The 13,297-nt window shown below is 40.6% G+C and overlaps 1 protein-coding gene across 5 annotated transcripts in view; it reads left to right on the top strand.

Moving 5' to 3' along the window:
• GRIA3 (glutamate ionotropic receptor AMPA type subunit 3) overlaps positions 1 to 13,297 on the top strand; it is a 156,263-nt gene that overhangs the window by 79,993 nt on the left and 62,973 nt on the right. For all 5 annotated transcript variants that reach the window (XR_008239069.1, XM_052813323.1, XM_052813322.1 and 2 more), the window contains exons 5-7: positions 7,865 to 7,918; positions 9,398 to 9,559; positions 13,105 to 13,272. Coding sequence is in view for 4 of the 5 variants with exons in the window: in XM_052813323.1 (XP_052669283.1) it covers positions 7,865 to 7,918; positions 9,398 to 9,559; positions 13,105 to 13,272 (384 nt within the window). In the remaining variant the exon portion in view is untranslated. The remainder of the gene's footprint in view (positions 1 to 7,864; positions 7,919 to 9,397; positions 9,560 to 13,104; positions 13,273 to 13,297) is intronic.

Raw genomic sequence — 13,297 nt, 5'->3', positions numbered from 1 at the left:
TAGGAGAAAGTATCATGCCCTCAGAACCTACGTTGCAGTTGTAATATTTTTCCTAAGTAATTTCTAATGTAACCTTTTATGCACAAATTAAATGCATATTCCACTACACAATCTTCAATCAGCAATGTCAGATTAGTTATGGGAAAAGAAAGTTTAGCCATATGGAGGGAGAACGGAGTACAATACAGCTTTCAGATGTTGCATTTAATTACCCTCCAAGGACTAACATGCACAACCATCATCTATCTGGAGATGGCCTAAAAGTAAAATTTCACTCTTGATGTGACTATCATCAAGGAGAGAGGCAAGGGAGAGAAGGGCACAAGAAGGGGGCCAGAGGGGGAAAACTTTAATAAAATACTTCAGAGGCATCTCAGATCCCTGTTTCCAATATGTGCATTTCTGTCCCCTTCTTCTAGGAGATTCCTGTTCTCTAGGAGATTATCTCCCATGAGAGATACATTGCAGAAGAGCCACAAGCTGTTTGAAGAATGTTTTATAAGCCCAAACAAATGATCTTGATATGGTGCTATAGAGGAAAGTAGGATTTGGGTTATGAGGTGTAGTCACAAATGTATAAGGTGGCAGAGTTGCATGGAAGGAGAATTCTTAGGTCCATGTACTGCACAAAAATACAAAATCCAGCAACTGGGACTGTGTATGGATTTGCGAAATTCCCTAAAGGACATGATGCCTCTGAAATGGTGGATGAATTAATCTCAACTATATATGCAGTTATTTTTATCTGTAACAAATAATACGTGTGTGGAATCTTCATCTTAATATTTAATATGTTCTTCATTTAATATTTAACTCAAATTTAATATAGTACTCATTCTTCATATAAATGAAATCATTGTTTACTGCATATTTTACAGCATCACAACCCCTGGTAGCCAGATTCCCATCCCATTAATACTAAGTGAAGAAATAAATCTCCTTCCCTGGTTTGCACTGCAATTACAGTCATGAGGTTTTGACCCTTTGTGTGAGGAAAGCCGCTTCTACCAAACGTGGAAATGGCTTTATTTCCGTGGAATTAAAGGCAGGACAAGTATCACCTCTTTAGCTGTGACAGACCAGCACTAGCTGTGACATATCTTTTGCCACCGCAGGACTGCGCTTCCTTTGGAACGTCATGTATTGGTGCTGGGGGTGGTGGTATGATAGAAAGAGACAAAATCATGACACCAAAAAAGCAATTTTTTGTGAATTTACTGAGGGAAGATTGAACCTTGTCTAGTGTTAACAATCCTCAAAGGGAACTCGCTCTTTCTGCAGGAGCATGTTTGTAAATTGGGAAACGGGAGTGGGCTCTACAAACTTACGGAAGAATGGATCTACTGAGGTTATAAGGGATCGTATTTTTACTGTGGCATCTGATTAGATGAGGAAAATCCTGTTCACATTTCAGGAGCGCTTTTATTTTCTGTTCTCCTATTTATCCTACTCCTATCTGGAAAATTTACATGACAAGGGGTGACCTGTACGAAGTAAACATAGCGAGGAATGATTACGTATGGCTGTCAAATCCTATTGCGCCTCTGCTCACACGGTAACCCTGTAGAAGGTAAGTACGTTGCTGTTAACAGCGCAGTGACCCCAGAGAACTGAAGTGCCGTGGCTGCAAGCCCCACCGGCGGCTCCCCCGCCGCAGCGAGGGCCTACAGAAGCGGGAGGGAGGCCAGGGAGAGGACTCTCTTTTCCAGCTGAAGGGCTTCTTCAGTTTCTCCTTTCCTCGAGTGGTAGAAACAGAGCAGAGATGCCACTCAAGATAAGCTGAACATCCGTGCTAATGCACCGACAAGAACTTTGTGGGCCTTGACTTCAGCTTTTATTGAACGAATTGGCTTGTCACCCTGATACTCTGTTCCTCTCCTTTCTTAAGTGTGTCCTGAAAACCAAATTAGCCAGTGCCACTGGTCCAGTAGGGTGCTGCATCACAGGGCACAAGTTTTCAGTCGTTCAATCCAGTATCAGGTAGGAGCTGCTCAGGTCTGGGATAAGCTTTAAGTAACTCGCGTCCTCAGAACAGAAATGCTATCAATAGGGATAGAGACTAGAAAACACCTGACCTGATACCCAGGAGAGAAAAGTGTGCTCCACAACAATTTAGTCTCACCAGACAGTTGTTGCTGTGCTTGATATCCGTGCTGTTCCCACGAAGTGCAGTCAACACTGATAGCTGATCCTGACGATGCTGTTGAAATTTTTTTAGACCTGAGTCCGTTTCTCTGTTGTGCTTGTTTGCTGCTGAAAAGGAAGAATCGTGCCATCACTTCTGGTATTTGCACACTACTTTGAAGGCAAAGGTGTCATAATTGTATTTCTATAGCAAGGTGTAAAGGCACATTACTGCTCAGCTGGAGGTAGCTAAGCTCTCCTGTCCTCAGAAACTTACAAGTATACTTAAAAATCAGTAGAAATGCTTGAAGTTAAATGCGGGCTTTTTGCAAAAGTGGAACCCAAATTAATGCATGATAAACTAAGCAAAGACAACAAAATCCTTTTTTACTCTGAGCTTATAGGAAATCTCATTTTTCTTGCTGTCTTTTTAAAACCTGGGAGAGAAGAGTTCTAGAGTTAAACTGCCTCATTGTTCCCAGATATGGTCGAAATGGAAAGACACATTACAGCAGGTCAGATCTCTGCCTGTCATTCCAGTTAAGTGGCATATTTCTGCCACTTGTCAGGTATGAAAAGCACAGTAAAAATCTTTAGACCTTCTTTGTGGCAATACTGCCTGTCAGCATCAGTATTTTATGTTATGGAAAGATCTAATAGACTCATAAAATATCAGGGATTTGAGCTGTAGATGAGGTAGTCTGTACTCTTGTGATCTAATTTTTTTCTTTCTTTTTTCATTTGTAAATAAAGGATGATAAATAACTTTGATTAAACAGGCTAAACTGACCAGATGGCAATGGATTCAAATGAAGGGAAGATGAGCTCCAAACAGGTATTAATTGGACATGGTAGTTTTCTTTTCACAGCTGCCAAAATTGTGATAGCTACTTCTCTAGGTAAAAGTGCAAGCTTATCCTCTTAGCTTGTGTTTTGCAATGACTCTCTAAAATCAAAGCCCACAGAGGCAGTAAGGTGGATTTAAAAGTGACTGAACTGCTGGGCTTGGAGGGTTGTGATCAGCAACACAAAGGCCAGCTGGAGGCTAGTTACTATTTGGAGTACCCTAAGGGTACTGGAGCTAATACTGTTTAACCTCTCTATTAATGATCTGAAGGTTATGGAATGGAGTGCACTCTCAGCAAGTTTGCAGATGATACCAAATTAGGAGGAGCGTTTGATACACCAGGTGGCTGTGCTGCAATGCTTTGACAGGCTGGTGAAGTGGCCAGAGAGGAACCTCAAGAAGTTCAACGAAGGGAAGTGCAAAGCCCTGCACCTGGGGAAGAATAACCCCATGCACCAGGACAGACCGGGTAGAGGATTCCTGGCTGGAAAGCAGCTCTGCAGAGAAGGATCTTGGGGTCCTGGCAGACAAGTTGAGCAGAAGCCAGCACTGCACTCTCACGGCAAAGGCGGCCAACAGCATCCTGGGCTGCATAGGATTGGCACGGTCGGCAGGTCAATAGAGGTGATCCTTCCCCTCTGCTCAGCACTGGTGAGGCAGCATCTGAAGTGCCGTGTACAGTTCTGGGCTGACGAGGGTAGGAGAGACGTGGATGTCCTGGAGCATGTCCAGTGAAGGGCCCCTACGACGATTAAGGGACTGGAGCATCTGACATACAAGGAAAGGCTGAGAGAACTTGGGTTGCGTAGCCTGGAGAAGAGAACGCTCAGGGGGAATATTAACAATGTCTGCAAGTGCCTGATGGGAAGGAATGAAGAAGATGGAGCCAGACTCTTCTCGGAGAGTCTCACTGAGTTTCAGAGTCTCAGCGATGCCCAGTGACAAGACAAGAGGCAAGGGCACAAACTGAAATGCAGGAGATTCTGTTTAAACATAAGAAAATAATTTTTACTGTGAGAGTGGCCAGACACTGAAACTGGCTGCCCAAAGAGCTTGTGGAATCTCTGTCTTTGGGGATATTCAAAACCTGACTGGACACCGTCCTCAGCAGCCTGCTCTAGCTGCCCCTGCTTTGAGCTAGGGGGTTGGAATAGACAATCTCTGCAGGTCCCTGCCAGCCTCACCTGTTTTGTGTCTTCCTCCATCCGTAAAAGAAAAATTCTCTTTCCCTTTTATGAATCGGAGACAAACCATTGATATTTTTAAAAGACAAAATATGACTGCTCAGTCCCACCTACCAAACTTGCACTATTCTTCCACTGCTTGATTTCTCTTGAGCCCACAGAGTCTTGTCTTTTTTTAGCCCATTCTTTCCTTGCCTCCGGTCTGTTATTACTGTTTACCTATACACTCTGTTCTTACCATTCTAGTTCCTCGTCAAGTCCTTGGAGAAATACTCCAGCAAAACCCCCGGATCTTTCTCAGTCACTACTGTTTAAAATGGCTTCCCTGCCTTGACTTTCATCTAAGAGTTCACCAGTCTCCTTGTAATGTTCCCTTCCCCCTTTAACTCCAACATTTAATTTTCATGGCCAAAAATCCCAGATCCGTGTTCTAGACCAGGAACTAGCCGTGGTTGTAATTTGAGTAGGGAATAAGTCAAAAGGTAATTGAGTAATTGTGAGGTTAGTGTTGAAGTTATTTTGCTTCCTCTTCACTGCCCTTCCTCTTAGGTGTTGTGTAGCCTTTGAGCTACATCATGAGAGAATCATCATTACTGCTTTAGAAATATCATGATGCTCCATACCAATTTAATACTAGCCAGTTAATCTCTATAATGCTATCTTCCAAAACTGTAAGAAAAATGTAAAAGCTAAGGCAAAAAAATTTGTAGTTGCCTATTTATTATCATGATGACTGATGCAGTGGAAACCAAGTTGTCTTTATGCTTTCATTCAAAAAATAACTTCCCCAGGCAAATGAAAAACTAAAATTGGCAATGCTGACTTGATTTCTCGAATCTGGCATATAGGTCTGTACTTCCAGTAAGCCTGGTGCTGGCCAGCAGATTTTACTTTTCTTTTAAACCCAGATACATTTTAATTATGTTCCCTCTAGATTTTCTCTTAATTCATTGGAAATATCCGAAGAGTTAATTAAAAATACAAACTTTATTTGATTCAGTATCAAACCTGACATTATGATCTTTTTTTATCTACAAGGCAAGAATTATGTGGGATCAGAAGTCTGAATTATTCATGATAGTTTCCAGCCATTTTTTTTCCCCTCCTCCTTTGTTCAGTATAAAATCTTATAAGCTTTTCTTTCAGTCAAGGTGAAAGCAATATTAAGTCTCGGAAGTGAAACTTACCAAAGACATGTAGCTCTGTGAAATCCTTGTCCTGTAATCCTGGCTTTCTATTCACCACCACTATTCAATATCCCACTTTCTATATAAGCTTCACAATATATAAGCAGTTGATGAGATTTATTTGTTATACTCCTGTTTTCCTTCTTCATAAAAAAGCTTTATCCATCCCTTTGCTCCCCTAAGAGTAACACCGATGTCTGTGATTGTTTCTGCTGGGCTCACTAATCCAGCAGCTCCGTTCAAGATGCTGGGCAGTTGATAGAGGGTGGAAAGTGAGGGAGGAGGAGAGTTGTGCTTGTTAAGATTTAGGACAGCATGTGTAGTGAATTTTAAAAACATTGTTAAGATCCAGTTAAATAATTATGAACTAACATGGTTGATTGTGTGAGTAGAAATACTGGCAGGTCACTTCGGAAATATGCTTTATGAATTAAAGCTTGACTGTAGTATGTTGGACCTCTCTAAGGGACTAAACAGAATTATTTCTGGTCATTTTGGAGGCATGACAACAGATGAGATGGAAGTTGAGTCTGATCTATGCTAATAAGTCCTACATTTCCTATTTGCAGTATTGCTCCTGATGCCTGTAGCAGCTCTGTGTATGTTTTTCTTGCAGCCTCTGACTTCATCTGTCGTGGTATTTTTCTCTTTAATAAACACATTTCTGGATAGAAATGTAAAAGCTTTCTTATTTGTTATTAAGGTTAAAACGACAAGAAGGAGTGGTGTTGTTAAATAAGTTCTTTGTCTCTAACCTTTTAAAAGTAAATCGCTGCCTTTAAGGTGAAGTTAAAACATACAGAGAATTCAGTATGCAAATAGCATGCGCACCAGATGATCTGAAGGAAGCCTGCACATTTCCATAGAAAACAAATGTGAGTGTAGGAAAGCAGATGCTTTTTACCAACAGAGTGTACATACAGTTCTCAAGAGGACCTGAACAGCAATTTATTTTCAGACTGCTGGAAGTATGCAAATTCCTACAGAATTAAATGTGAATTTAAAAGAAATGGCATCTATTAAGGACAAGACAACCCAAAGAGGCAATTGGGAACTTAATAATTTAATCAAGAACTTCAACAGGCTCAGCAGTATATCTAAAGTAAATGACTCAAATGTCATCTGTTTTTAGCAAAGACGTAAGTGGTCATGTTGAAAAGATGTCTTTTAGAGTATGACATTTGGAGTGTTTATCTGTGACCATGGAGAAGTACGCTAGTATAGTATATATAGATTTTCATATGGTTCTCCATCAAAAAGCATCATCTCTTCACTTGAGCTGCTCGTAGGGTATAGTCAGCGATACAGCTGTGGTGTATCGCCAGCATTATGTTTGCTATTTTTAACTTCTCTTAGTTTAACCCAGCAAGTCTGGCTAAGTTTGATTCTGCCCTGACACACAGGTAATCACCACAATCATTAATTAAATTCTTACTGCTGGACATTGTTCCACCTGATAGCTGTGGGAGTGGATGGATGTTACTGAGATTATAATCTCTAGGCAAGAGAGTAGTGCTAAATGCAGTGGCATAATCTTGCACAAGGGGTATTGCTGGTGAGCTGGCAGCCAGCTGCATAGACATGGGAACTGTGGTTTTCCTCCTTTCTGCAAAAGCACAGTACTACTGGAGTGGGGGTGAGCACACAGGGTGGCAGAACTCAGGCTCGCCCAGCAGTGGTGCCTCCACTCCTCCCCGTTACCCTTACAGAATCCAGCTGCTCAGTTCATCCTGCTGCTTTTTTGTGTCTTAGCGATTCCATTTAATGACTCCACTCGTACAGAGAGATGCCCAAGCGGGGTCAGGAAGGGCAGGAGATGTTGGTTTAGTGGAACGTGCAACATCACATTTGGTATAAATTTTGGCTAAAGATGGAAGGTCAGATGTGGCCATTTAGATGCACTGGAAGCAACAAGTTTTCAGGCCTTTTGAAAGCTGTCAAAAGGCAATGAAGGTCACCGCTTATAACTTTAGGAATTTAACTTTAAGCATTCATGTATGACAAGGCTTGGCCAGAGTTCTCATGGCAGGACACCCCCTGTACGACCTGGAGCCTACTGAGCCCTGCTGTGCTGGTACAGTTTAATAAACATAGTGAGTGGCTGGGCTGTGTCACCCACCTCTCATACGCTCCACAAACAAGGAACAAAGTAAACAGGAGTTTACTGAGTGGGTAGATATAGTGTTACCTCATTTCAGAGCAGAAATGCTTGAACTGATAACTAACATTGACCTGGTCAGCGGGGGAGACACTGTGATCGCAAGGGTGAGTTCGCCAGGCGAGGTCATCTCTGCAAGCGGAGTCTTGTCAGCCTTGTGAGTTACTCTGCTTTGTACTCTGCCTGTGTGTTTTAAAAACACAAATGACTGCATCGTGTCTGTAAAGCCGCAGATCTGTAATACTCCTGCTGCCCATAGATTGGGCATAGAGGATTACCAAAATGTTCATGCTCCAGCTGTTTTCCACTAGTTAAGAGTCATCCTTTTACAACTGAATAATACATAATTTTTTTCTTCACACAGGTTGTAATCCTCGGCAAACATTCTAGAGGCTATCACTACATGCTAGCTAACCTGGTAAGAACTTTTCTTCATTAGAAGTGTAGCTAAGTTTTACAGGGTAATATATTCTGTTCAGATTGTGGCAACTTTAATCAGCAAAAGAGGAAGTGCATGGATGAGTTCTTGGATTTATGAGAAATTACTTCAGTAAATACTAGAACTGGTATGTTACAGTCATTTGTACTCAATTATGGTCTTTCTTTTGTCTAAGCAGCTCATATCCTCTACTGATTTTAAAATAATAATTTAATTATATGTTTTCCACTAGCTTGTATCCTCATAAATAAGACACTTGATAACCATAATCTTCTATGTAACATATTTGAAATTTAAGCACTCCAGGAAAAATAATTGTAGCATATTTGAGTATAAATAAGTGGTAAAAAGCTGCAAATTAGAACAATTCCATCAAGTAAACCACCCAGGCTGTTTAGCTGTTCTTTTGTATTTCAGAGTGTAGAGTGGTGCCTGTGTATGTGTTGACCTACCAGGACAAGACAGTACATTTTTATCTGTATTGGAGCTTCCTCTGGATTCTAAAATCGACTTTCAGGGATGTTTATGATGCCTTTGAAACACCATCTGCTAGAGTTCCTTAGAAAAAGTGTTATATTGTAATTGATCCTGCAGCAAGACTAATTTTTGGGTTCTGTTTCTACCGTGAGAGGAAAAATGTTTTTCCAAAACTCACTTTCAAATTAGCTATCCCACTTAGTAGAAGATTCTCTGCATCCATGTTTGGGTGTGATTAAAGCAGAAAAAACCAAATTTTTAAAATATCCTTATTTAGTATAAATACTGTGTGACTTAAGATGTGTCATTTTGCATTATAAGAACCGGTCATGATCTCACTGATTAGTGTGTGCATAGAAATACAGGGCTTCTTATTCTGGATTACCTTTTAGCATGTGTAACCATTGACATTCAGATAAACATGACTGCAATCAAGTCATGCTAATCAAAAAGACACCAATTTACTGCCTCAGGTATAAATAACAACAGAGTGGGAGAGAATCATACCGTTCTGTTTGCAAGTGAAATGTTAAGTAGCAAGAAAGTGTGCGCTTTGCCTCCACAGAACAATACGGGTGTTAAGTGGTTTTCTGCTCCCAGTGCTGAACCTTTGTGCACAATTGCTGTACAAATGGGATGGAGGTCTTTGACCAGTTTTCACCATGATGAGAAGAGAAGAGGAAATAGTACTTCAAGTTTCCCTACTGTTTTCTTTCTGACCAGTGAATATTACATACCACATTGCCACAACACAACAGGGCTGTTTTCTATCGCAAAGGTCTGAACAAGAAGATATTTTAAATTCTATTTTATGCTGCTGTCACAATCCCAGCTGTGATAGTAATTGTCTCCTTGGTAGAATATTCTCAGCTAAGAAGAGGAAAACTAATCTGTTTCATTTATGCTATGCTTGTAAAACTGAGCCAAAGAAAAGGGACTTTGGATGGCAATGACTCTTGTTTTTTACATGTGTCCTCCTAGGGTTTCACAGACATTGTTCTGGAGAGAGTAATGCATGGAGGTGCCAACGTTACTGGATTCCAGATTGTTAATAATGAAAACCCAATGGTTCAACAGTTTCTACAACGCTGGGTGAGGCTCGATGAAAGGGAATTCCCAGAAGCCAAAAACTCACCGTTAAAGGTATTTATTTTACCCTGACAATGATGGAGACTATATGAGTTGCTTTTAACAATTATTTCTGGTTTTTTAACCCCAGGTGTGTGCATGTCTATGATACAGATCCCTGATGAGAGTATGTTGCAACATTCAGTGCCCTTCCAGAAGACAGAAAGAGGCAGAGGCTGTTAGTTGGACACAAGTGCCCACTGGGGTGGGAGTTCCTCGGAGGCAAAGGCTTGGTCTTGCAAATCCTGTCATTGTGCAGCGGATGAAAAACTTTTAACTTGAACTTCTTGAGTTAGTCTTGGAGTGGGTGAGCGGGCTAGTTAGGTTGATTTTTAGATGCAAACTGTGGGTTGCTAGTCCATTTTAATGCTAATAGAGAATTTCATGTGCAAAATAAAGTAGCTCTGGATTCACTGAGGAGCCACTGCCACCTCCCAGTCACTGCTGACAGTTGCCCTCATAATCTAACCCTGCATTTTGCACCACTGTCCTTTACTTAAACACTCTGGATATTATATCTGCAACCAATAAAATTTTCCAAATTTTTTTAAATGAAGGTCCCAGGTTCACTGAAACTGTCATAGATTAGGTGAAATAAAGGCTACTGTTATTAGGAGACTCGCAACCTGTTAATATCTTCCCCAGATTTTTTTCTGCCTCAGCATCTCTATAGTAGAGGGTGATGCTATTCAATGTCTAATTGAGAAGTGCATCAAGGATACCCAATCCAGTGGTGGAAGTCATAAAATCTTCTAGGACCACTGCATGTTATTAATATTCCTATCACGTTCCTTCTTTCTCTTCCTCTTTCGGTGAGGCCTATTCTTTTTCAGCAATACGCGTAATTGAATAAAACCTAGGACTGGTGGTGGCTGAGAGGACCTTAAATTCTGTCACTCCCGGGAGTACAGTGCTCCACATCGTGTATACTGACTGTCTCAGGGAAGCCAGACCTATCTAAGAACCACAGCCATGAGGAGACAATTCATGTCTTTCCTGCTTGATTTGGGAGGGACACATGCAAATTGATGAACAGATTTGGAATTCAAAATTACTCCAATGAACTGGAGTTGGACTACAGACAGAATAGGAACCAGTTACGAGTTTCTGCTGCCAGAACGCCAATGCCATTTGGAGGCATACTTTTCCACCCGTGGGAACGTGATTTCTGTGCGGAAGGAAAATTACCTTAAGCCCACACCGTCCCACAGCCTTGCTGGCATTTCAGAGGAAGCAGAGAAAAGCGAACAGAGGCCCACAAAACTCAGATTAGTGTATTGTTCCCTGTTGATTAGGACCTAGGCCTGCTTTCGAAAGTTTTCTAGCAGTGATGCAGAAGTGAAGATAAGTATCATACTAATCTTAAAAGCTCTAAAATATATAAAGTTAACCTGGGAAGATTTTGTTCCACTTGAAAGCAATTTACCTCGAGGGAAAAATTATTCTCCATCCTTAAAAAAGAATCTTAAGTATATGGTACAAACACAAAGATTACATTACCTTTCCACAAATGTACTGCTCATTATAGAAATGTGCACAGTATTTGTCAATCAGACAAAAAGCATACTTAAAAAATTGATGTACAATATTTTTGATTAGGAAATAAAATTGCCTAGAGATTAAAGGCCTGATGTTTAATTTATTCTGTATTTTATCAGCCTTTCCCTTCTCTCTCTCTTTTTTTTCTTTGCATGCTCATGCATTTATAAGTAGAATTCAAATAAAGTAGAAAATTAGATAGCTCTCTTGGCATGACTTGGAAGGGACTGCATTAAGGTTACTGACAATTGATGCAGTCTGCTGAAAAAATTATCAGCGTGTAAGTTTTATGTAGTGCTAGATTGGACAGCTATTACAAGATTTTTTTAATACAAGAACAAATGCCTTAAAATTACTCTCTGATTCTATATTGTTGTGTGGAATGTGACATATAACCTTTGTTAACTTACTAAAAGAGGCAAGGGTGATCACTGCAAAGCATCACAGGAAGAGGTAAAGGTGGCCAGGATCAAAAGAGCACCTGTACCTGGATACAGTCAGAGCAGGAACCACCCCCCCGACACACAGTAAGAGTTTATAAACTGCTGTCGTTTAAAACTCAGTAAGAATGGCTGCTGCGTAACCTTCACAATCCTACCTTTGCACTCTTTTTTATCGGATATGATTCTCTCCATCTGCACATGCAGACACGCCTCATTCTGTGCAGATTTCCTAAGGCTTTATATCAAACTGAAGAGCTTACAATAAGCTAATACACATTTTTAAGAAATACAGACCACCAATTGTGCTATTCTGCCCTACAGAATAGAATTGATTCTTCTGAATTTAGTAAGTCTTATCCACAAAGAGAGCAGCTGAATGTGCCGTTGAAACTTGGATTTTCGCCTTTCTAATTCACGCATGGCCAGCATGTTTTCTGGCACTAACTCCAGCGTAAGGTTCATTGGGAGCCAGGAGCTCTACGGTATCACAGACAGGCAAAAGAAGGGCAGGCGCACTGGTACATGCAGATACCCTTTAAATTCTTTTTTTCTTCTCTTCATTCTCTTACAAACACTGCGGAAATACAATGGTTCAGTTAACAAGGGGTTTGAAATCAGGTCTTACACACTGAGCACATTCACTTGCTCCAAGTATGTGCATGTTGAAATGGTCTCCTGTGCACAGACCCCTAAATTATAGTTATGCTGTAATGCCAGTGAAAACCAGTGATGTCATATGCAAAGCCTGGGCCATTCTAGGAGGAAAGAACTTTGAGACAAACACATAAATGTGGAAGAAAAGTGAAAAAAACACCTCCATGATATTTTGTAGGTGATACTAAATTTATAGCATTGGGGGACATCACCAGATACATATGACAAGCAATGGATGAAGTTGACGGCAACATGAACAAGTCTGGGGTTTTTGCTGAAGAGATGCTGCTACACAAAGCTTACCACCTTCCTCAGATTTACTGTGGAGTAAGAGAAGGCAGATGGGCAATTACCAAGGAGATGTAATGCCTAAAGTGCATTTTGTGATTACTTGCTTGTATAGCTGTCTTCTAAGAAAAGTAATCTGATCTATTCCTTGCCACAGATGCTACGTAATCATGATTGTGGTCCAAACAGAAATGATTTATGCTAACTTCAATTCAAAACTGTCTGTCTCGGCAATCTTGTTAGAAAGAAAAAGAATACTCCAAGCAAAAACCAAATATGAGCTCTTCTTTGCTATTGGTAGCAGTATGGGCCAGCATGGAATTGCAGACTTTTGTAGTGACCTCATTTAGATGAGCAAGCTTCCAATTAAATTTAAACTTTATGCAACTATAAGCTGGTTTTGGTTTTTTGCTGCTATATGCTATACAAAAGGAAAATATTTTTAATTTGTTAATTGAAATAAATGGAATTGTTAAACTACATAAAGCATCTGCGGCAAGACAGAGAGCAAGCAAAAGGACTTTCAAGCATGATTCTTCTAAGAGTATTTTAATAAAGAGAAGGACTAGACCTGATAAACCTGGGGCAATTCTAAGACTGCAGTTTATCACCATATTTTATTTGCATCAATTTTAGTATACGTCTGCACTGACCCATGATGCAGTCCTAGTCATAGCAGAGGCTTTCCGTTACCTCCGAAGACAGCGTGTGGATGTGTCCAGGAGAGGTAGTGCTGGAGACTGCCTGGCTAACCCTGCAGTACCATGGAGCCAAGGAATTGATATAGAAAGAGCGCTGAAAATGGTAAGGGCAAACATACCAGCTAATG

This window comes from Harpia harpyja, chromosome 18 (genome assembly GCF_026419915.1).
Source record: "Harpia harpyja isolate bHarHar1 chromosome 18, bHarHar1 primary haplotype, whole genome shotgun sequence".
Classification (NCBI taxonomy): Eukaryota; Metazoa; Chordata; class Aves; order Accipitriformes; family Accipitridae; genus Harpia; species Harpia harpyja.
The sequence above is the reverse complement of the archived record's forward strand: the minus strand, read 5'-3'. Positions and strand labels throughout refer to the sequence as shown.